Here is a 24,732-nt window from a genome sequence, read left to right as displayed (position 1 = left end):
ATAACTGACTAAAAGCATCAAGAAACACGCAGCGATTAAAAGCAATTTGTTGATGCTTATAGTCAGTTACTTAGTTACCTTCAAAAAGTTGAAACTTATTGCATTTAGTGTAACGCTTGCAATGCCTCTAAGAAGATTGTCTGACATTAAAACCAGCAACAGTATTGCTGTTTGCTTGCCGTTGGTGGACGTTCTTGTGGAAGCAATACAAACCAGATTTGGTCATTGGTTCGAGGACAGCGACTTTCAGCTTGCGACTGCATTCCACCCACAATTTAGACTTATCTGTGTTTAGTGCCTGATCGCGACACTGCTGAACTGAAGACCAAAATAAAACAGAACATGCCTCAAGCAATTGAAGAAGCAAACTGCTCTGCTGAAGAGGGGAGTAGCAGCGACACTGAAGAGGATGGTGGTAGGTAGAGCCACGGAGGACTTTTTGCACCACTTTACGCAAAAACCAAGATAAGAAAGCAATGCGCGTTGAATCTGTTACAGGATTATTTGGATGCGGACCCTGAGGACAAGTTAAGCGGATCCAGATTCACAAGCGGACCGACAAAAAAACTATTTTAAAAACATAACACTCCCATTCCGTCAAGTGCTGCAGTAGAAATATTGTTTTCATTGCAGCACTTGTTCATCACCAGACTTTATTCCTTCATCCCCGACGCCGACACTACCAAGACATGACACTACCAAGACAGGCATGAGTGCGTCTCAACCGTCTCCGTACGGGCGTCGGGCTTTTCCGCTCAACCATGCACCAATGGGAAATGGCCTCTTCCTCCTCCTGTGAATGTGGTGCCGAGGAACAGACCGCAGACCACATCATTGATTGATTAAATCTTTATCCTCGGACTGGGAAAGCTTCTTGCAGAACATAATCCCGGCAGTTTCGTATACTTGTAGACTAAAGGCTTTAAATCATTGACGCAGGCCCGGTCACCGAGATTGACAAAGTGAAGTTTCCGATTGTTGAAGTCTTGTTGCCTGGAAATTACTCCATCTATTAGATGCCGCTAAATGGAAAGCAGTCCTTAACGTGCGTTGCTCAAGCGCATGCCCTGAGAGTCGAACCAGTGCGCTTGATCTTGAAGCTTCTTCGTTCCAGAAGTGACGCGCTAACCAATTGAACTATCGGGGCGGACATCATCAATGACTGTAACATCTTCAAGCCACCTAACGGAGTGGAAGGTCTACGTGTCATGAATGATGAAACCAAAGACTGGCTGCTCTCTAGTAGCCTTCCAGTGTAGTCTGGGAACATCGTGAATCTGGGGAATTAAAAGGATAGACTCTCGGCCCCAGAGGCTCACGACGACGATTGGGCAAGGACATTTTAAAGCCCAAAAGGGCAGGCCTGAGTGAGGAGCACTTTGAAATGCTCGTATTTCTCAAAGGAAATAAACATGTAAGCCACTGAGTATTTTTTTTAAGTAAAACCTTGTTGGTTTTGTACTTGTGCTGTTATGTTAGCATAGATGGCTCTAACACTATATATCAAACATTGCGGTTAAACTGGCCTTGCATGCAGAGCTGGCCAGGTGCAGAATTTTATGTTCAGATTTGTGAGTAACTGAAAGTAACCAGTAACTATAACTAGTAACGGTAACTAGCCTAGTTACTTTTTAAAATCGGTAACTGTAACGGTAACTCAGTTACTATTTTTGCCAAGTAACTGTAACTGTAACTCAGTTACTTTTGAAAGTAACTTTGCCCACCTATGATTTTATATAATGTCCATTGTCTCTTGTAGCCTACCGTTATCAGCGGTTATTAGCGGTTAGTAGGTCTACTTGCCGAGACTAAACATCACGCATTGTTTTACGTTAGTAAAATGGAAATTTACAAGTTAAAGTATAGCATAAAAAGGAAATTTGCATGCAGACATAAAAAAATAAATTGGAATTTTAGGGGGCGCCGCGGCGCCCCGGCGCCATAGGTAAATCCGCCTCTGGGCACCGTCGAAACACCTTGATGTTGGCTGAAAGCTTATATGGAGATGAAAGTAAATTCAACACCGCTAACAAATCTGCCAGCTTTAGTGAGTAAGTGAGTGCATGAATAAGTTGAAAGAATCAATGGTCACTACATGCCGATTTCTTTGATTTGTGTTTTCTTTTAATACAGGCTAGTTTATTCCAAATATTTTACCGAGAATCACCTTATGAGGACTTAGCATAGCCGTAGGAGAGTAAAACATTTTGGGGGGTGAACAATATTTTCCCAAATTTTGTTTTTGTACTGTAAATATACTCTTAAACACGCAACCTCTGAGGTGGTGCATAATCTAATACAGGGGCCGGGAACTTTTTTAGGTAAGAGCCATGAAAGTCACATTTTTGAAATGTATTTTCGTAAGAATGCTTTAACACTTAATACAACTACCATGTCGATCGTGGGCTTGTGGCAGATGATGAGTTGTAAAAGTGAGGCCATGTGTTTATTGAAGATGATAAAAATCAGCTCCCCTAGAAAATTTTGAAAAAATACATTAAATTTAGTGCATTCTGAGCGTATTTTCAGCTTTAAATTGCAATGAAAACTTTTGTGAGCCAGATGCTGTCACAAAGAGCCATGTAGCCTATGGCTCGCGAACGATGAGTTCCCGACTCCTGGTCTAATAACTCCACAGTCATCAACTTGGCATTATAGCCTACGAAAACACAGGCAACAAAACGTTCAACTTAGGTAGCCTAAATAAGGCTGACTTAACTTTAACCTACATTCATCGACCTGTCTGTTGAGCTATCCCAATTACCGTAAATAAACCATCAAATTGAACCTTTCTTGCAATAAACTTGCACCGTTGAACGAATTTACTTTTAGTATTTGATGTAATGTTACAATGAAATCATAATCAATGTTCTTTCAGTACGGTATCATACCATCGTTACGTTACAATAACTGAAAATTTTTGTTCAAATATTTTTACAAATAACTGCATTAGTAGGACATAAACAAAACATCAAAAAATCTAAACAGGTTTCCGATGTTAAAACAGAAACCTCATAAACTTGCCAATATCAAGCAGCCTTTCAAAATTTTAGCCCACCGATGGAAATGTAGGCTAGTAGGCTATAAAATGAGCCCATTCAAACACATGAAGAAACAGTTGCCAAATGCCAATACTATTGAGAAATGTCTCTCCAGAGCCAGAATTCACGCATTGAAGGAGGAGGCACGCTACCCAACCTTGTGTTCAGCGATGAGAAGAAATTTGATGTTCAGCATCATTTTAACAGTCAGAATGATCATGTTTGGTCAAGAGATGGTGACGTGGAACCCTGGGCAGTCACTCGGAGACAAGGGGCGGCATCAGTGATGGTGAGGGCCGCAGTCAACGAATCAGGAAGGAGTCCATTGGTTTTTGTGGACCAAGGAGTGAAATTCAACCAAGAAAACTACAGAAATGATATTCTTGAGGATTCATTGTTGCCTTGGAAAAGAAACACTTCAAAAAACGTAATTAGTCATTCCAACAAGATTCTGCCTCCTTCACATGGAGCTAAGAGAACACAAAACTGGCTTTCAGCCAATGTGCCGTTCTTCATTTTCAAGGAAGAATGACCTTCATTCTCAGACCTGAACCCACTAGACTTTGGCATCTAGTCTTACCTGGAGAGCAAGGTTTCGATTAAACACCACCAAAGTTTGGAAGCGCTGAAGGCTAATCTGAAAAAAGAATGGACCAAAATACCTCAGAGTTATTTGTGACTCTTGCGGGTCCTTTTCGAAGCGTCTCCGACTTGTTGTCGACGCAAATGGCGGACACAAGTAAAAGTTGTTTTTCCTAAATATTTATTTATTTGACAATAATGTTATATGTTTATTACTCAAAAATTGTCTACCATTTGTTTAATACAGTTATTTGAAGTTATAACGTTAATTAATAATTATTGATGACCTAGATACCTCTATTGATATACTGTAGTAGAAAGTTAAGCAAGTATAGTTAAAGTTATAAAGCAGCTTGCCCATATCAATCTATCTTTTGTTATATTCCTGAAGAGTCATTGCACTTCTTGTTACTGACGCTTACATTTCTATACAATAGTTTACCATTGCCCAGTAAGAATCAAGTTGTGGTGTCGATAACGACACTGACATTTTTCAGCTTGCCTATTATTTCAACTTGTTTGTTTAATAAAAAAATATTTTTTGTTGCAATTAGTGACTTCACTTCTAAATCGCTTAATTTGGCAATGCCCCCATTCCTGCCTGTCGTTGCCATCCGGGCCTTTGGGACCGAAAGAAGCCTATATTTTGACCATCCTAGACAAACGAAGAGTTGAGCTACATGAAACAAAGATGGTGATGACTGATGAGGCTACATAAAACTACAACCCGCAGTCTAAATATTGCAGACGCATGAAAACTGTTGTACTGTATTTCAAAAACACATAACACGTTGACATCATGATCATAACAATAGATAGTATTTCGGTCAGGGATTTCTGTACATTGATTTCGGAACACAGAAATATAACTTAACATTCAAAAAGCAACTGAGCTATTCCGTCGGCCAGGTAAGATGAGAAAATCACTCGGCTTTTTACGCCATTACAATGCAAAACACGTCATAGCAACACGATTTACAAACAGAATAATTTCTTCAGCTAATAATATCTTCAGCAAACCAAATCCAGCAATACGCTAAAGGTTTAAGCAAAGAACATTGGAATTTGCAACTTCGGTGAGCTACGCTACACAACTGCACTAAGCCTACACGTTCAAGAGTAATCAATGAATAGTTCATCTGATAAATTTACAAGTAAATAGTTGCTACAGGTAACGCTAGGAACAAACCATACACTGAAATTTAGGTGTTATTGTAGTCACAGTGGTGACAAATTGACATGGGGGGCTTGTGGTCATGAAAAGTGAGAAACAAATTCTCAATGTACAAAACTTTCAGGCAGCTGTACTCGACTGGCGGAACAACATAATCGCATGCATGCTGACGTCACGAACTCTACATGCACGAGTACAAAAATAACCAGTAGACCCAGACCTTTTTAACGTTAGCAGACGTTGAATCAATGTAAAAAAGACGTATTTTGTTTCTGGGGATATGCTTCAACAATCAACAACGCTTTCAACCAACAATAATATCCAAAAATTCTTGTTTATCAAATTCAATTCACAGATCTTGATGTCTGGGAATAACAAGGTTTCGACACACTCAATATTCTCCATCTGGAAGCAAGGGATAAAATGCGCGCTTTTGTTAAGTTTTGACCATTAAGTTCATAAAATTAGCTACAATTTGGAAGAACCACAATAGGCTATCTTTCAGGGTATTGGACTTGTGGGCTTTTGTCTCGGGCTCTTGGTTTTTGAAGCCAAGGCCAAGTGAGGTTTCATTGAGTTTAGTTTGATTTTTTGACAGGATTTTTTTGGAAATGTCTCAATTTCGTAAAAGACGAAAAAATTTCTTGTTTCTCTTAAAAGTTACAAAGGTTTTGCAAATGTATACAGACGATGAACAGACGTCAGTCCGCAACCAAACAGTTTGCGCCCGGCGGAGTTACACATCATTCGTCACAAGTTTTGCCTTGGTATTACAGAATACTAATTTGTGTTTGAGTTTGGACTTGCCCGAAAAAATGTGGGTGCTGGGTTCGTGCCACGTTTGTAGTTTGGTTTATAGACCTACCAGGGTATTAGGTTGAACATTTTTTCGGCCATCTTCACCCAGTCATAAGTCAGAAAAATCACATTTTAATCTAAAAACTATCACACTCTACAACTAAGTTATGGCTGATTCAATTAATTTCATTAAATAATTTCTATATGTTGTATAATGTATAGTTTAAAATAGAATTAAAGTTTCGTTGCCTACGAAATGCAACTGAAAAAAAAAATAGCAAAAACGTCGTGTATATGTCACAAGATGCAGATAACGATGCGGCTCATTGAAATATGTACATTTTTGTAGCTCTGTTAATGTATAACAAGCAGGAAAGTAGGTGTATGGGAACAGACATACAATAGACATATCTGCTGTTGTCGTATTGCATCAACGTGAAACTGCCAAAGTGTCATTCGACAAGAACTTTTTGTGCTCAGACAATCTTCCATTGCATGGCGCTGCAGTCCTGCCCTCCGGTGGACAAAACTTTTTCGTTGTTGCTGAAGAACTGTACGGCTGTCACGTGACTGCTGTGCCCCTTGTAGTCATGACTGACGCTCTGTAAATATTTTGCAAATTATACGTTTTTGTGAAAAGAAACCTTAATGGGAATCTTGTACTCAACAAACACAAGTTGAAATAGTTTGTTTACATCATTTTAACGTCGTCAATCCAAGAAAGGAAAACTTTTGCATGGTTTCGGTCTCTAGCGAAGTTACAGCATTGCGGCAAGGACAGCTTCTATTTTATGGCTGAACAAAATAATGACGTTGACAGGTAAAGGTTGTAAACGTGAATTCGTGCCACCTAACGCGATTGACACAAACACGACACTATGGAAAAACGGCAAGCTACATTAGTTGTAAGACGTCTGAATGCACCAATTCGAACGCGTCATAAATATGAGTATTACACAAACAAAAGGCTTATTGTCCTACCCTTGGTTGTGAAGCCGGGAATTTAAAGAGGTGAACTTTTCCGAAATCATCGCCAGAGACAAGGAGCTTCCCGTCGGTTGATCGGCCGACACTGTTGATGTCGGTTCCATCGGCTCCCTCTGGCCAAATTCCTGTGTCAGCGTAACATCACAGCTACGTTTATTAATTTAATAAAGAAGTTTGACCAAAATCAAAGCAACATTAGTTCAAACTGTGATAGCACTAGTGGAAAAGAGAAGAATGCGAAAAAACATGTTTTCAACATAAAACCAAAAGAATTAAAATTAACAAATGAAAAGAAACATGACGTCGTTCTGTGACGTCCTTCCTCGGCTTGCGAGCAAATACAACCCACCTAGCACAGAGAAGCCAAGGGTGCATGTTTGCGTGTGCCACTCCACATCCCTGAGTGATGACGCTGCTGTGACTTGCTTGCAGGATTGCACATCCCCTGGAAATACAAGACTAGTCAATGGGAGCATCGTGGATTGCAACACCAGAGTGAAAATTAGTTTCTTTTACATTGATCCAACGTCTGCAGTAGTTGAATCAATAAAAAAGACATATTTGCTGGCTGTGTCGGCCACCTACGGTTTTTGGTACATCAAACATCAGGATGTGGACTAAGAACATATGAAAACTCAGTGCTTTAAGTTTAAACTGAGAAATCTTAACGTACTTTGATTGACAGTTGCCTGGTTTTTCAATAATAAAGCTTTGGCAGAGAGTTTGCTTTGCTGAACCATAGACAAACAAAACAAAGTAACGTTAGCGGGTTTAACATGTTGTAATACACAGAGATATAACATAATTAAAAAAGATCAACTCAAACGTTTTCGACTGAAAAGCAAAAACTGAACAAGTGATACAAGAATGCTTAGTTGATTACGAGCGAATTATACGGCGGGAAACAGATCACGTGAGGTGTAAAATACAGGCATGTGACAAACAATTGGAACACACACATAAAACGTGTCCAAAATGTTTAAGTTGATTTTTTCAATTATGTTATATCTCTGTGTAATACAACATGTTAAACCCGCTAAGGTTGCTTTGTTTTGTTTGTCTATTTTTCATTAACTTCAAAGAGTTATTGTTTTGCACAGGTTCTACTTCAACTCCACAACTATTTCAATTTATTGGTAATAAACATAAAAAAATTTCCTGAAAATGTGGCGATTTATAAAATTATTCAGTGATGAAGAATTTCACAAAAGATGTTTAAAAACAAAAAAAATCTTTCCAGCAGCATTACGGTTTTGTTAAAGTTCCTTTTAATTAAAGTTTGCTACCCGCTAAAGATAAAACGAAGAAAACATAAAACGATACACAACAGGGTACACGTAAGCGACAAGATATGTGACTTACAATATAGAAGTTCATAATCCCCGGAGTTGGACTGGAGATATTGGGAGTCGACTGACCAATCAAAGTGAGTTATGTAACTGCTATGACCAGAACAACGTCCAGCCTTTGAATACTTTCGCCCATCTTCGCTGACGTTGTACACGTAGATGTTGTTGTCATGGGAACCGATGGCCAAGAATCCTCCATCTGAAAATTAAAGTTCGAATTTCGATAACGGGTCCAGCAAATCAGTCCTTTTTCACATTGATTTAACGTCTGCAAACATTGAATCAATGTGAAAAAAAGATTGTTTTGTTAGCTGGGTGATAGCAAGATGTTTTTTGCATTTGCATCATGAAGAGCGACGTTTGCTAAACATCAATCAGTTAAAAAGACCAAACCTGGCGAGAACTTTATCACATCGTGTTGCTCGGAGCCATCCGTGTGCACAGTGACCAACTCCATGTTCGACGAATCCCACACGATCCACCTTCCGGTCGTCATGCCAACGGCGATTAGATTGTCGTTCGCAGGGTGGAAGTCAGCTGATTGTATTGCGTCATCAAAAGTCTAGAATATAAGACTTTTTTTCTAAATCGTTCGGATTGACCCGGATGTACCTCGGATTGACCCGGATGTAAAAATAGAGATTAGTTTCTGCTTGAACAATGAACATGCGGTGGCGGTGGTTTAACGAAAGCTCGTGAGGTTTGAGAACGCTGTAATCCTGATTAGGAAAATCAGTTAAAACGTTAATGAAGTTAAGTGAATAAAACTTCACGTTAAGTGTTTTATTAGGCCGAGTCCATTTAGCCAGAGTGATATTGATTACAGGGGCTACAGCAAAGCGAGAAGCGTTTTGTAAATTCGATCAATTAAAAAAATAAAGTTTTGCTTTACACTTAGATAATGGTAAGCAACAATAGAACAAGTAACAAGCAAACGGAAAACCTCAACAACTGACAAAAAATACACTTCTTCCAGCCAGAAAATCAGTCCTTTTTACATTGACTCAACGTCTGCAGACGTTAAATCAATGTAAAAAGGACAAACTTTCCAAACAAGTCCGGTACAACAAACCTTGAGCCAAAGCGGTACATGGGTAGAGGAATCCCACATGATCAGCTGCTTGTCATGCGCTCCGGTCAAAAAATGCGGATTTGTTGAATGAACAGCCAAGCCCCACAAGTCCTCGACGTGGCCCTATCATTACAAAATACATGAAATACATACAAAAATTCACAAAACTTAGCCGTATGCTATCAGCAGAGACCCAACGGAATAATAAAACTATGTGACCTGGTGGTCTAGGGCTAAGCTCTAGCAGTCAAACATAAACAAAAGATACTGAGCTAGTAAAAACCGTATTTTTTACACTGATTTAACATTTACAGACGGTGAACCGACGTTAAAAAATATTAAAATATAGCTCTAAAAGAGTGGCACGATTCTACATGAGTGGAAGTTGAATCAATGCAGGAAAAACAAGCTTTGTTAGCTAGGTAAATAAAAACAATGATACACATTTAAACGAAGAGCCATCCCAGACAGCAAGTCAACCGTTTTTCCATTAATTCAACGTCTGCAGACGTTAAATCAATCTTGTCTATTTAATCCGTCGGGAATGACGGCATACGTACATGAACAAGGGTTTCAAATTGCTTTTCAAATCCTCCATACAAAATGCGGTTTGACTTTGTCCCAACGAGCATCAAACCCTGGTCGTTGCAACTGATGGTTCTGACGCTTCCTGCTTCCTCTGGAATCTATTCACAGTGTCAATCAAATCAACTTATGAAGCAACAACTGACGTTGAAACAACGTCAAACTTAATATATATAGTTTCTTAAAAGTTTCAGTCTGCGATAAACTGCAGAAGACATTATCATCAACAAATGAAAAAGATCAGTTTATGATAGTTGGACATTTTTGGAAGATTAAACTGCGATATGCAAAATCAGCGAAAAGTGCGGATGCACATATTGCAATACACGTTAAAAAGCACAATCAACTAAAAATTGTGAAGATTTAAACAAATCCATAAGATATAACGAAATTCGCAACAAATTGATGAAATTCAGTTACAAATTTCTCATCGCAACTTTTTGTGCGGCTTACAGTAATTACTGGACAGTGGACATTGTGAACTATTTATAGATGTCTTTCATGATACTAAAGTTCTTTAGCTACTTTCAACAACGGTCAATTATATGCACTGCAGAGTATACTACGCCAAGACAAGAGAAATACTATTAACAAAAAATCTAGTGAGTCTATTTAGGAATGAAAAATCCAGCTTTGATGTAACAGAGTTCTAAGCAATTGTACAGCTCATCTTACATTCAAATTACACAAGTTTAACGTATCGTCACTAAAAACAGTATCACGCATTATAATAATTATCAAGTAAAGAGTAGTTCTACAAGATAGCCGAGTGGTGAGAGCCCTGGTCCGACGTTCGAAAGGGCGTCAGTTCGACACCGCTCAAAAGCACGAGGCTGTGTGTCTGGCTAATTACTAAAAGACATGCGGCGTCACCGTCGCAAAACATCAGCCGTTCTGGCCAGCGGTGTCGGAAACAATCTAGCGCAAAGCGACATGAAGCAAATCCAATCGTTGAGCTGGATCGCTGATTGGCTTTCTCACGAGCGATAATCCGATATGGCATTTACTTGACTTTTATTACCACCAAAATGACTTTGTTCGACATTTTATGGTGTATTTGAAAACAGACGTCATTCAGAAATGTATTTTGAAGGAACATTTGCACTGTTAAGCCGTCTTGTGTTCAGGCTATAATTTACACTCAGAAAATTCACTATTGCAGAGAAAAATATTCTTAAATTTCTTCACTTTCTCCGTAGTTAATTTTCTTTGTGTAAATTAGACCCAAAACTAGACAAAGTACCTAGACAGCAAATCAGTCGTTTTTTACATTGATTCAACGTCTGCAGACGTGTGGTGTTGAGGTCTGTGTGGTCTGCAAACGTTGAATCAATGTAAAAAAAAACGACTGATTTGCTGTCTGCGTAAGCAACCGCTTAGACAAGCATCAGTCTTGATGGATAAATTGCAACTTTCATCTTCTCATGCAAAACTCAAAATTTGTAGAGCATCAACGCACAGTCTTTTCCTTAATATTCAACGCAACAAACCATAGAAAACAAGAGAACCAAGTCAACCAGGCCTCACCTCTGTATGCTGAGTCGTGGTGAACTCTTCGTTCCATTTCTTCAACTGCCCATCCTTTCCACCGGTTATGAAAAAGTCTCGAGAGCAAAAGATTGAAAATACCGGTCCATCGTGGGCACCCTGCGTAGAGAAAATATGAATAATTACATCATTTTACGTCAAACTAACATTGAGTTCACTCATCATCGGTTCACAAATTATGTTTTCTGTCAAAACAGTTCACTTAAAACTTTTGCAAATCGGTGATCGTGAGGAAGCGAATTAATAATTTAATATGAAGAACGAAATAAAAAAACAAAAATAAATAAATAAAACAAACAAAACAAAAAAACAATGTAAATAAAACAAAAACTTTGAACGCAACACGAAACAAGTAGCACCAAAATTTCAAAGCAGCTGACACCAGGATTTGTAAACAATACCTCAATGACATGAGAAATCTTTCTGGTAGATCCTTTGGCCCACACTTGTATGTTGCCATTGGAGTCTCCGGATAAAGTGTCGCCTGAGCTTGTGAAGCCGAGACAGAGCAAATACTTCGGCTTCTCGTGTTTCTGTTGGTTATACACAGTGTGACGATTTAGAATAAAAAAGGACAATTGATGACGACAAAAACAAGTCGTATAATTAAGTTTGATATTAAGCTTTGTAAAAAAATGAAATTATTTCACAGCAAACTTACTTCAAAAAGACCTTGCTTTTTGACAAGTTGACCAGATTCCAAAGTCCAAAAGTTAATGTGTCCCTTCCCGCATGATACGATGCTCCCATCAACGTAGGAGTTAAACTCACAAACAAAAACGTTGTCTTTCGAAGACTAAGAATAATAAAAATATGACAAATAAGTATCACGTATAGAAAATCAAACTTGACATTTTACATCGATTCAACGTTAAAACGAGTTGAGCCAACTGGTTAGGATTACTCACTTTTGCTTCTGCCACCTTGATCTCCTTTTGCCAATTCCAAACCGACAATACATGATCATTTGACTCATCAACAACGCAAAGGAACGTTCCTCCGTCCTGGATACGTTCGAAAATGTGATTATGGGTAGAAGCAATGAAAGTGTGAAGATCGAGTTTGCTGATCAGATTTGTACCCAGACAGAAAAATCCGTCATTTTCACATTCATTCAACGTCTGCAGACGTTGAATCAAGGTAAAAATGAGGGATATTGTAGTCACTTTGAGGAAGCCAAAGTGTTTTTAACAACTTTACAACTATATTTTTTTTTAAATCTGTTTCAATCAAACGTTAGTCGAAAAAAATCGATAAACGACCCAAAGTGGCGGATTAATTCTGGTTGATGTCATAATTTAATATAACGTGTAAAAGTCTCACTATACTATTGACAGAAGCAGACTCACCACTTTCGAAAAGCTAACACAGGCAACAGAACGGTCAAACGAATCGAGAATATGCAGGGTTGTCAGGCTAACGGCGTCCCACACGTGCACTTGGGGGAGTCTGGGCTGTTAAAATCAACATAGGAGATTAAACATCACTTTCCTGTTAGTCTGTTATGATGCATTTAGCAAACTGTGATTGTTTTCCATAGAATATTTGTGTACGTATTAGCAACAACGTCCATACCTAGTCCACAAACTCACAATAACTTTGATAGATCTCTCTCGCTTTGCAATCTAACCAAAATCACTTCTTACTAAAAAAAGCCATCCAATAAACATCTACAGTATATATATATATATAGCCTAGGCAGAGTATTTAAACATCACAAAACCAGACTGAGATGCACACGCGTGGGCACAGTTCGATACAGAATGAAATACGGTATATCTCGGCGGTCACTAAATGCATTAAACGCAAATCAAAAATTGTCTTATCTTGCATTTTAACTCAAAGAGTTAACTTTGCTCATCGCCAAGTTGAAACAATCAAACAACCGATCAGACATTTGCATTATCAACAACCGGAAAAACTCCAAAACATTTCTTGCACGCTCACACCAAACTCATCCAGCAAAGAAATGGCAACTTGGCAAGCGTTGGGCAAACTACAACTAAATGCAAAGGAGACAAACAAAATTATCCAATCGAAAGAAACGGTGAAAGAAAATAAACGATAAGATGATTTTCCTGCAGCGGTAAGCTGAGAAAAATGCGGTAAGCGGTAAGCTGAGCAACAACGGAGCAAAATACCGTGAATAATTGATAATATAAATTTCTGCGAAAACAAAACAAGCCGATGTTCCTGCATTGCGCACAAACAAGCTATAGTTTAATAAACAGCTTAAAAACTTTTCCACGTATTAAATTCTTCTCGCACAAATCGTCTGTGTCAACGAAACATTACTCAGCCTTGCGGTGTGTGTGACTCAGGAAAGAAACGTCATTACTCAAAATCGAATTTGAGAAGCCAAGCTCGAAGTAAAAAACAAGTATTTGATGATTTTGACAAATGCTGGAACTGTTTCGCTTGCACGTATGTAGTAAAAGCTCATAACTTAACACGCAACGAGCGTTTGAGATTGGCGTAAAATCGAGGGCAAGTAACTTCACGAAAATCGTAGATGCATCAGCAATCTGAGTGGAAAATTGCGGAAATTACGTAAATGAGAATTTTCTATCTTGTGGCGTGTGAGTCATAATTAACACACTGTTTCATGGTTGTGCGAACAAACTCATGAAAATCAGACTTTTGGAAAACGTTGATTGTTGCATGTAAAATGTAATTTTTAGGGATTCACGTCTTTTAGGCGCAGACAGTTAGGTGTCTGCCAAATAGGTGTACGCACTGTGGCGTCAGGATCTTTAGGTGTGGCGCCCAGTCATTCAGGTGCTATTCGGTATGTCAAATTACACTCATAATCATTTATCAGAATAATTTGATTATGCAACAGTTCTTCCCCGCTGAGTTACAAAGTGAATTTCAGTTTGAAACATATCAGTGCGCAGTGCCTGACTATGCAAGTACAAGCAAGAACCCACTTATGGGCGATTGTTAATTCGTTTACATTTCAATTAGAAAAGCATTTCGACTGCTCCCCTCCATGAGAAAATCCTGCGTGCAGTAATACCATCAAGCACAGAGTCTATAAATAGACTTTTCTGGAAATAGCACCTAAATAACCGGGCGACGCACCTTAATGTCCTGAAGCCACAGTGTGCGCACCTATTTGACGAGCATCTAACTGTCTGCACCTAAAAGACGTGCTCTGATTTTTAGACACCCCCACACAACCATTTGAACTGGGGAGCATTTATAGCAACAATTAATACGAGTGCAATTCGCGACCTTATTAGGAAAACTTTCCCTTTTACATCGTTCAAACTTGAAACCTTATAAAAAAAAAAGGCACTCATTGCTAGTTGAGAAAATATTGACTATCACAAAATTCACTTTTAATAAGATTAGACCAATCAATTTTTTGAGAAGGCTTCTAATTCAAAATGCGATCGGCTTTGTCTAAGTGAAAGCTTGCTAAAGGAATCTCTAGGGGTGCAGTGTCAAAAAATGTGTTAGGAGCTCCAGACGAAACTTGGCAGCCAGCCCTTGGAATTCCATCCCAGCGACTCAATACAGGGCAAGTAATTGGCCAAAACTATGAAAAATGTGCTAGCAGTGCGCATGCGCACAATACGATGTCAATCACTTCAAACTTTCTCAAGAGGTTTGGAATCCCTTTTAGCATGGAAAAAGCTGCTTCCAGTTACGCAGAAAATTATTGTTGAAACAATGTTGCCATTAAAAACATGAAGCGCAGTGGAACCAAATGTCAGAAAAACAAACGCAATAAATTGAAAATCCAGCACAAGTTCACAAACAGATGCAATAATAAAGGCTCATCTCTCTAATCGAGCCAGGCTGACATTTTCATCTCCTGTGTGCAAAGGTATATCAACCAACTACTTACAAATCACTGCTGATCGAAACAACGAGCGACAACTCGATACTTTTAATAAACCAATTGTGTGTAAGTTAAATGCACTAAAAAAGCAAGCAAGAAATTGCGCAACGCTAAAACTCTTTCTTGGTGGTGGTGCTACGACCCATATCAATGCTAGATAAGCAAAACTGAGAATCTCTGGTTGTAACAAAAGAAAGAGATACGAAAAAAAGAGAGGCCGTTTTACCTTTCCGTCCATTTCAAGGCCGGCCACCTGTCCAGTTGCTATCTTCAACTTGCTGGGGTGGATAGCCAAGCTGAAAAAAACAAGAATTTGAAACAAATCGCTTACCTTATTGTAATCACTCAGAGGGATAAACAAAATTTCTTCTTACCATTTAACATCGTCGTTGTGACCCAGATAGTGTCGTTGATAGCCATCTTTAGGGTCATAGAGCACAACAACAGCAGCAACAAAATACACGATCTCTCCAGTAGGAAGAAAGTAAAGGTTTGACCGACAATCTCTTCCTCTGTACCCATACCTACATAAAAATGCATTAATATCGACTGAAACTAAGTATTTCGTCAGTGATTTGAATACCTGGCCAACCAACCTGCCATCAACCATAAAATATGAATTTCTACTAATTTCACCCTAAATACAATTTTTGACTGTTTTTTGCTTAATGCCTTTGATGGCACCCGTATGAAAATTAAGTCGCAGACGATTCATTCGCTCATGGTAGAAAAATTTTGCTTATTTTGACCTGTGGGTTGTCTTAGCAGTCATTTAAACGATTCAAGTTTTAAGCTCGCCTTTGAATTCAATTTCAGAACGACGTCAGAAAGGTCACAAAAGATCGAGAGCTTTAAGTTAAATCAATCAACGCTGAGTTTCAAACAGGGGTCACATTCTGTCACTGTGCCGTCTCAGTATCTTTGGTGTGAGACAAAAGTGCAGAAACAGAGAAAATAGCATCACAAGTGCAGAAAGCAGCACTCCATTCCTCAGGCCAGTCCCAGACATCAAATCAACCGTTTTTTACATTGATTCAACGTTTGCAGACGTTGAATCAATGTAAAAACGGTTGATTTGCTGTCTGGGGTGAAACGTACGAACTTCAACTTCCCAAAATTAATAAATGTCCAAACATCAACTTACACCCATTCTAGCTTCAACTTATTATCTGGAAGCTGTGCTGGAGCAGAAGGGTTGTATGACTCCAATCCTGATGGCTTGTACAAGACCACAGGTCTGCCTCGCAGGTGCATCTTCACAGATCCTTCATCCTCATTGTACGAGGTAGGCTTGTGGCTCCCACTGTAATGTTGGTGCCATTTGTTAACGAATTTCACTTCAAAAAGCAAAAATTGCAATGAAATTTCATAATTATCCATATATTTTTCTAGTAGTTACAGCGTTCATCCGATGAATGCAAAAGTAAATGTCCGATGAATGTTGTAACTACTGCTTAGAAAGATAATAAATTTGATAATCACCCAAACTCGTCAGTATTTATCATGAATGTAACAAACACGAATAAACAATTTTCATCAACTATAAATGACTAGGAATAAAAATCCTCATAAAATACATCTTATTGAATTTGTCAACAATGACAAATTTATTAGGCCTAGGTCGTATTTTATGATGGTTTCAAATCTAGTAACGTCTAACCTTGATCTTCTTGTACGAACTGGTCGCTTTCCCTCACGGGGCAGTATATCGGTCGATGTAGTTTTCCTAAGTAATAACGGCACAGAGTTGTAATAAAACAGTTACTTACCGTGCTGAAGTCTTTCTTGGCATTACAATGCAATAGCGTAAACTGAATTCCAAGAGCAAGCTTGTACTCTTGCTGACAATGCCGAGAATTGCTCAAACAACCAAGCTTTAAACTACTACTGAATGATAGTGATCTTCACAAAGCACAGCGTGCTGTTCTTCCGCAAAGAGATAGGCTTCCTTGCTTCTATTGATTAATTTGAAGTTCTAGCGTTGTTTTATCTCTTCGTCATTAAATTTTCATAGAACAGTTAGAACAGGGAAATCAATAATTAACTGAGTTTCACTTCAACCGTAGTTAAGAACTCTACTGAACTCGGCACGTGGTGCTATTAATCAAAGTTTGAAGTGAACATTTGAAGAATATACATTTTCTATGGCAGTCTGGTGTAAATAAATGACTAAAAAAGTAAAGTTTAGATTTAAAAAGATTCAGAAAACCAAAGAGACAATTCTTCGATACTCACTTATTCCTCTGAATTTTGATAAAAACAAAGCAGCCAATTTTTGTATTGCTGTAAGCTTTAGTTAACCGAGCCTGCTTAATGTGGCCTGAACCTTATCAAAGCAATTAAAGATGCAGGACGCAAGTGGAATATCTTTCTTTGTATTGCCAATCTAGTTTTAAAACAAAGTAAAACAACAATCATTTATTTCTATATGCCGGCAAGAGCTTGGACATCATCCTGCATTATCAGGGTCATCCAGTTGTTTGAGTTCAATTCAACATTCACAAAAAGAATACAAAATAACTTGAACTAACCTCAACTCACTTTTACCAGCATTTGTTTTCGATTCTTCTTTCGTCGGGATGATCCGGTTGCGCATGCTTGGTGATGGTGGGCGAGCACGAGGTCTGGGCTGGGCGGCATGTTCGACCGATGGCCTGGATGGTAGTGGTTGAAAATGATCTAAGCACAAATAAATGAACAAACACGCGATGATGTATGATACTTAAAAATGTGTTATGTGATTATTAGTTATTTTTCGATAGGCCTAATGTGATAGATAGTAGAACATGAAGAATGCAAAGAGATTTAAGTTTGTGAAAAAGTATTATAGCCAAAAAGTATACAGAAAAATTACCCTGAAATGGTATTCCTAAAAAGGTAATTGCCAAGGTGTAGCATCATATAACAAGCAAACTGCATGCGTACGGTACTAGCAATGAGCACTATGTCATACGTCAGCAAAAATTTGTATATGGCAAAATGATATTTCAATAAAACATTACTACATTAGTATATTACTTTTCATTGGAGATGGTTTTCTTGGCCCAGAATGATGAACATTCCCTTCCACTTCCTTCAGTCTCCTCAATACATCAGATAGTGAAGACTTCAAGACAGCTATTTCATCTTCTTGAAGTTCCACCCTTTGTTCCAGTGCTCGAACGCGCCCCTCTGTAATTCCTGGAAAAAATTATGTTATAGAATTTCATGTAAAAGAGATGCATACACCAGTTTTTGTCCCAAGTCCACAAGAACTGCAAAGCATCTCTCTGGCATCTGGTATGAAAGATAAAAACCAAACTAGCTTATTAAATGAAAAAAAAGAAATTTCTAATATCTATTAATGCATTGCATATCATAAAATGTATGCCATAAAATTGTACACTGTGTATAATATAAAAAAAAACATTCAAAATATGCATGGCAAATAGCTGCATTAAAACAGACTTACCTTCACTGACCGTATCATCAAAAACTGTACCATCAATTTCCATCACGAATTTTTATATTTAAAATTCAATCTGCTTATTTCAGTGCAACCAAGATGGGGAGAATCAACTACCGTACACTACTGATTCTAAAAAATTAGTCGTTTAATAACATAGAGCTTGATAAACAGCTCTCTTCATCCCATTGATTGTTATCCAACTCAAGAACTGTCAAACTATGTTGGATGTCAATTGCATCTTGACATATGTGTATTGTACATTACGGAATTCGGTGAGTCCGATCCCTATTCGGTGATTTTTTCAATTTTTTTTTTTAATTATTGGGTACCGTAGCCTAATTATCATTGCCGTTTTAGGGTTGGGGGTTAGAGGTTAGGAACTCACCGAATAGTAGCAGACCCTGTACATTAAGGGCTCATGCAATGATGGCAAGGACTTCGCATGGTTTACAACAATCAGCTTGCCTAGAGAGAGATAAATAGCGAAAAAGTTTTGATGGTCCAATATTTGACACCTGTCATGCTTTTACTTTCAAGTTAAAAATGCAAGCACTTGGCAACACTGTAAAAATCATTAACAAGATTCACAGCCTATACCCACAATTTCTTTAACAGATTAATTATTTAGGATGGTTAAAAATTGTAATTTTCCACAACTACAGTGCATCTTCTATTTTGAATACTATTTTTTATTGTTGTAACAATTAAAGATTACCCAGTTTAATTTTCCAAAGTATATACATTATTATTTGTTCAATGGAGCATGTGACCTTTCACACAAGAATAACTTTTTAAAAATATTTGGGAGTAAATTTCACACATGCTATCACTAAATACACTATCCTTTAAAATATATGTTTGTTATTGTTCCTGCAAGCTTTTTTATCTTTCATATTTCTTTTTATTCTTTTCATACAAGTCAGACAACAATGCTAAAAAAAACTTGATTATAAATTTTCATAGCAGTGCACTTGTATGATCAATACCCCATTCCCTTGGTTGAAAACTCTGAAATTTAACTCAATCAGATGCAGTGACGTGCGGTGAGGTTCCTAGATGGTGAGGCACTATTTTTTTCAAGTCACATTTACAATAATTTTTCTTTAACAACAACAAAAACGATATCATACTAATCAAAAAATAATAATTAACAGCATAATTTCACATTTATTTAAAAAATAAAATCCATGCGCCTATCCTTTTGGACAAAAACATTTGTGACTTTGTTGTAGAAATCGTCTTTATTTTGCCGTAATTTCTGAAGCCTCTTCATCTCAATGGAAATTATTGCTAGTGATGAAAGATGCTCTTGTTCAGTTCGATTTCTGTTGTATGTTTTGATCCTTTTCAACGCAGAAAATCATCTTTCCACCGACGCTGTTGTAGCAGGTATAGTGAGCACTAACTGTAGCAACTTCGTCGCCTCAGGAACTGTCTGAATTAGATCGTTCTCGTATAAAAAACTGAGAAACTGTGCAGGAGTTTTACAATTTTTTCTGACTGTTTGTGAGCTGTATAGTGTATAGTCCCACAAGATCAGGTTTCAGTTTTACAAAGTCAAAGAATTTTGCATAACTTTTTGATAGGCTATGCACTTTAGTGTCATCAAACGTTAGAGCCATTTCGGAAAATTTAGAACAATCTACCAAACCCAGGAAGGCAAGCTCACTAAAATTGTCAAACCTCGATTTCAGTTGAACAATGATATTGTCCAAAACATTGTAAAACATTTGTTTTCGTTTATTTTTAATCGACGCGCGGTTTCCAATATCAACGTCGGCAAATCTCAGCTCAAGTGTTGTGCAATTCTGCTCAAACCGTTCATAAAAACTTTCAAACTCTTGTCTCTGTCGTTCCACATAGCCAACTGTGTCGCATATTTGCTCACAACAGAAAGAAATGTCCATTATTTTGTTTTGAAGCACTCTGAACAAAGCATCAGTCTTATTAAAAATTCCCTCATAAGCAATAATCAAAAAGACGATCAGCGGTTTTGAGAGCCATCGCTCGTATCCAGTTGACTTAATTACTGAATCATCGTCCCACCTCCCATCACCGTCGCCAATAATACGAAAAACTTTAAGCAGATCAGCGTGATACATACTTACTGTTTGCAACAATCTGGAATGTGAACTCCATCTCGTAGGTGATGCCCTTGGCAAACGCCGCTTTACAACATCATCCAATAAGCGAGTGCGTTTTACGGATTTACTAAAAAATGCACTGTTGAAAAAAATGTTTTGCATGCGGGCATGCATTTTGCTGAATGTAACAGCACCAGGTTCAGTTTATGTGCATAACAATGCGTAAACATAGCTTCGGGCACCTCTTCCTTTATCCTGGCTTGCACCCCGTTTAAACCTGATGACATCACAGATGCTCCATCATAAGTCTGCGCTACCAGATTTTCCACGCAATTAAACTTTTGCAAAGTTCCTAAGATATATTCAGCTATTGCAGAGGCTCGTCTATCATCACTCACATCATCAAACCCCAGGAAAGCTTCCTTTATTTCATATGAGGTCTCACTGACATAGCGAAAAATGACGGAGATCTGTGCTTTTTGCGTGACATCTGTCGTTTCGTCGACTTCTACAGCAACAAACAAGGCTTCATTGATGTCCTTTCTAATATCAGTTCGTATAACTTCAGCCACTGCTTCAATAAGGTCATTCTGTATTCTATTGAATAAACTAGAAAACACTGTAGATGTCTCCAAATGACGAGAAAGTCTTTCATGATTTTCAGCAAAAGCATACATTAATTCAACATAATTTCTACAATTAGAAGAGTTTGCGCTCTCATTGTTACCACGAAAGGCTAACTCCTGCTTAGCTAAGAAACATGTTCCATTAATAAGAACCTTCAAAATCTCTCGGTTTTCTCTAACTTGAGAATTGTGAACGCTGATCCTTAGTTTCTGCTGCTCATTTAATGCCAAATCAATTCTTGAGATTCCAAAAGTCTTTAAAGCAATTTGATTTTGAATGTGAGTTTTTGATTTCTCATGTTTGCAAAGGCTTCTCTGTAAATTTTTTAAGTCGCAAAACCCTTCTTTAGTCCAAACATTATCACTGGATGTTGAAAACAAGAGACAGGGAAAGCAGAATAGACGATTTTTTAAAGCACAGCCACTCCTTTTTTGAGTACCAATCTCTTTGAAAGTAGCGAGTTAATTTTTTTTGTCCAGTCGTCTGATGCAAACCTTTTAAATCTGGAACTGGTCTTCCTTTATTTATGACTTAAACTTTAGATTGGAAGTTTAGTTTTGAAAAATCTCTCAGCTTAGATACTAAGTCTTCCTTCATTTTAGTTAAATTTTGTATGAAACTATCCTTTACACTGCAAGAAGTCACATACACATAGCCTACTATGCAGGCATTCCAGCTTGACGAAAAAGGTTTCATAGCTGTGACGTCACATTTGAGGCACGCCTCAAATCACAGCTAAATAGTTTATGATGATTTCTCTGAGGCGACTTTGCGAAAGAAAAAGGCACGCATAATGCAGTGTATGGAAGTTTTCTGATCTGAAGTGAGGCACAGCTTGGCGTTGCCTCTCCTAGCATATTTCAACGATTTTGACTACGTGAACGCTCGATATGAATATCGCCAAAGAAACAGAAAAAATTAAAGCACAGTTTGGGTGGAGAAACGTAAAATTTGCGGGAAAGGGGGCACAGCTAAAGCAATTCACACAAATTAAAACAACTAAAAACGTGCAATATTTACTACTTTTTAACAAATAATATTTATTCTGTGATAACCATTTCTTTGATATAACTTTTGCTTTGCCAGATGTTGGCAGGTGAGGCACTGCCTCACCTGCCTCCCCTGACTGCACGCCCCTGATCAGATGTCCAGGGCTAAGTTGCAAATCAAAACAGTGGGAAAAATGGTCATGGTGGCAAAACAGCTGCAACAAACCATTAAGCTTTTGTTATAAAAATGTCCTGACACAGTTCTGTAAATACCTTTTCAAACTAATATTAAGATGGGATATCATACATATCAGTTATAACTTATACCCAATTTCCTTGAATATATGACATTGACAGCTATACCGGTACTTCTTTTCACTTCAGTAAAAGATGGCATTAACTTTATAATAGAAAAGTTGAATGCATTGTACATACGTACAGTCATACACTGACAGTACATGCACCAACTAAATATTATATATATTAGCCTACTACTAAATTATATCTTTCAGGTATAAAGATAGCTACCCTAACTATTGTCTGGCATAAACAAGACTTAAGCTATGCAAATAAAAAACTACTAAAAATTAGTTTTTCCACAATTTGCTCTATTTATGTCTAAATAAGTTGAAAATGCCTAAAACTCAATTACTTAAAATTAAACAAAATAACCTAATAGCTAAAACGAATTGACAGGCTGAAACATGATGAACTAAACCTCTGCTTAGAATATATATCCAAGTTTAAAAGAAAAGAAATAGTGCCACCTTGCTTTGTTTGTACAAGATACCGGTAGTTTAAATATTGACAAAAGCAAAGGCGTGATAAAAATATCAAGTCAGTGTTTGTATTCTATGAAGATAAAAACCAGATAAGCTCAAACCTTAAAAAAATATCTTTTTCTATTTTTCAGACTAAAATACAGGATGCATTCATGCCAAACACTGCCAAAAAATAAATAAATATAAGTGCTTTCTATACCAAAGATATCACATACGGTATATAGGCTACTTTATCTGTTAATCATTGACTAAACCACTTTGTTTAAGCATGAAGCCGATTCAACAATGCGTTGAGACACAAAAAAAGAAAAAACGGTTAAACAACTAGTGAGACCAAGAACAGGCTGCCTAGTTGCACTGTCACACAGCCTTACAAATGCTGCAATGCTAAGCAGTTAGATTTATACAAAGCAGGAAGTCATATACTGAGCGAACCGGATAGCAGCCTAGCTTTCCTATCAATCATGATTCTAAGAAAACTGACATCGTAACAAAACTACCAAAGTTCAGAGTAGTTTTATTAATAAAGTAAATAAATTTGCAAATAATTTATTTTATTAATTTATTTGACTGTACATTACCACTAAACTTTTTAGTCTTTATAAGACACAAAGATTGTCTTGAGTATACTATACATACTTTTCATCATATGTTATAAATTGCACATTTCTGTTTATACCATTTAGTGTGATTAAATAAACTATCAATTGGTCATGACTCATGAACCACAAAATATTGTAGCGCATGTTGTACTTTAAGAAGATTTGTAATCCACAGTCTACCTAACTGATAACCAATTAACCATAGTAAGTAGAGCAGCCAGAAGGGACACATGAATAACAAGCCCCCTCTATTTAAAACTTATATATTTGATATTATGAACATTGGATCAATACAATAGCCTCCCTAATATTTTATATTTTTCATAGATTCATTCATTCATTCATAGCTTGTTACGCCAGTGTCGGAGCCAGGTAAGAGCATTGTTTGTGATGTTTTAGATGTTTGATGTTTTAAATGTTGTGATGTTTAGATGTTTTTGTTGTTTGTGATGTTTGATAGATTCAACTATTGATTGGATTTATATTTCCCTTTGTTTACCATTGTGCTAAAACATTACCGTATAATTGCCTGTTCAAGACCATTCAATTATTTTAAAAGGATGTAGTCTATCAAACAAATAAGCAAAATAAAACTCAGTCAATCATATGTTTGTCTAGTAACTAGTTGACATGAAACATCACGCTACCAAGCAGGCCTGAACATTCAAGCAGTTCAAGGGCATCACTTGAACAACTTATTTGCAGAAATTTATTTATATCAAAAACATAAACATCATGTAGCAATCTTACCTTCAAACAAGTCAAATTCATTATTGTTGGTTCCATTCATATTCACTGAGATTGGAAACAATGATCAACCGGAATTTCTCAAACAAAACTTTTCAATAGACTATGTATAAACTTTATGAAGCAAAAATAAAGAGAAAACTGAAACCCACGGTAATTGAAAAAAATTAAACACTGTTGTTACAAATACTTTTAGCACATAGGCTACCTAGTCAACCAAAATGTGGGGAGTGGAGCATAAACCATTGATATTCTATTCTTTAGGACGATTTAAATAAATGCATTTCATTTACACCTGCACTTTTTAAAAAGTATTACGAAATTTGTATACATACTACACAAGGGGCTTGCAGGTTCACTACAATGAAAATACATAGGCTAACATTTTTGTCTGAATACAAAATATTTCAATGAGATATCACACATGTTTATCCAATGGTGTAGTGCTGCGAAGAGAAGTACCGTAA

The 24,732-nt window shown here is 37.4% G+C and overlaps 1 protein-coding gene across 3 annotated transcripts; it reads right to left on the bottom strand.

Annotated features, from left to right (window-relative positions):
• Positions 1-4,383: 4,383 nt before the first annotated feature.
• LOC145784889 (echinoderm microtubule-associated protein-like 2) lies at positions 4,384-24,407 on the bottom strand. Of its 3 annotated transcripts, none has more exons than XM_082596727.1 (19): positions 24,269-24,407; positions 18,005-18,166; positions 17,518-17,665; positions 16,647-16,712; positions 16,131-16,289; positions 15,361-15,510; positions 15,213-15,282; positions 12,486-12,590; positions 12,045-12,140; positions 11,798-11,932; positions 11,538-11,669; positions 11,116-11,235; positions 9,564-9,689; positions 9,004-9,126; positions 8,325-8,493; positions 7,945-8,130; positions 6,932-7,027; positions 6,577-6,707; positions 4,384-6,197 (listed from the first exon to the last, which is right to left on the bottom strand). In XM_082596727.1, exons 1-19 carry the CDS (start codon positions 24,306-24,308, stop codon positions 6,072-6,074), a joined length of 2,340 nt encoding a protein of 779 aa, XP_082452853.1. In that variant the 5' UTR covers positions 24,309-24,407; the 3' UTR covers positions 4,384-6,071. The 3 variants fall into 3 exon arrangements, with proteins under 3 accessions (XP_082452853.1, XP_082452852.1, XP_082452854.1); XM_082596726.1 differs by lacking the exon at positions 24,269-24,407 and adding an exon at positions 18,438-18,564; XM_082596728.1 differs by lacking the exons at positions 16,647-16,712; positions 17,518-17,665; positions 18,005-18,166; positions 24,269-24,407 and adding an exon at positions 16,756-16,855.
• Positions 24,408-24,732: the final 325 nt, after the last annotated feature.

The sequence above is a fragment of the Aplidium turbinatum genome, chromosome 15 (genome assembly GCF_918807975.1).
Source record: "Aplidium turbinatum chromosome 15, kaAplTurb1.1, whole genome shotgun sequence".
Classification (NCBI taxonomy): domain Eukaryota; kingdom Metazoa; phylum Chordata; class Ascidiacea; order Aplousobranchia; family Polyclinidae; genus Aplidium; species Aplidium turbinatum.
The sequence above is the reverse complement of the archived record's forward strand: the minus strand, read 5'-3'. Positions and strand labels throughout refer to the sequence as shown.

Excerpts from the sequence above, each read along its gene's own strand:
- LOC145784889 (XM_082596726.1), bottom strand. The coding sequence starts at position 18,480 with ATGGAAATTGATGGTACAGTTTTTGATGATACGGTCAGTGAAG. Across the intron at positions 17,666-18,004 it reads AAAACCATCTCCAATGAAAA|ATCATTTTCAACCACTACCA; the intron begins GTAATATACTAA and ends ATTTGTGCTTAG. Across the intron at positions 9,690-11,115 it reads CCACGACTCAGCATACAGAG|ATTCCAGAGGAAGCAGGAAG; the intron begins GTGAGGCCTGGT and ends CACTGTGAATAG.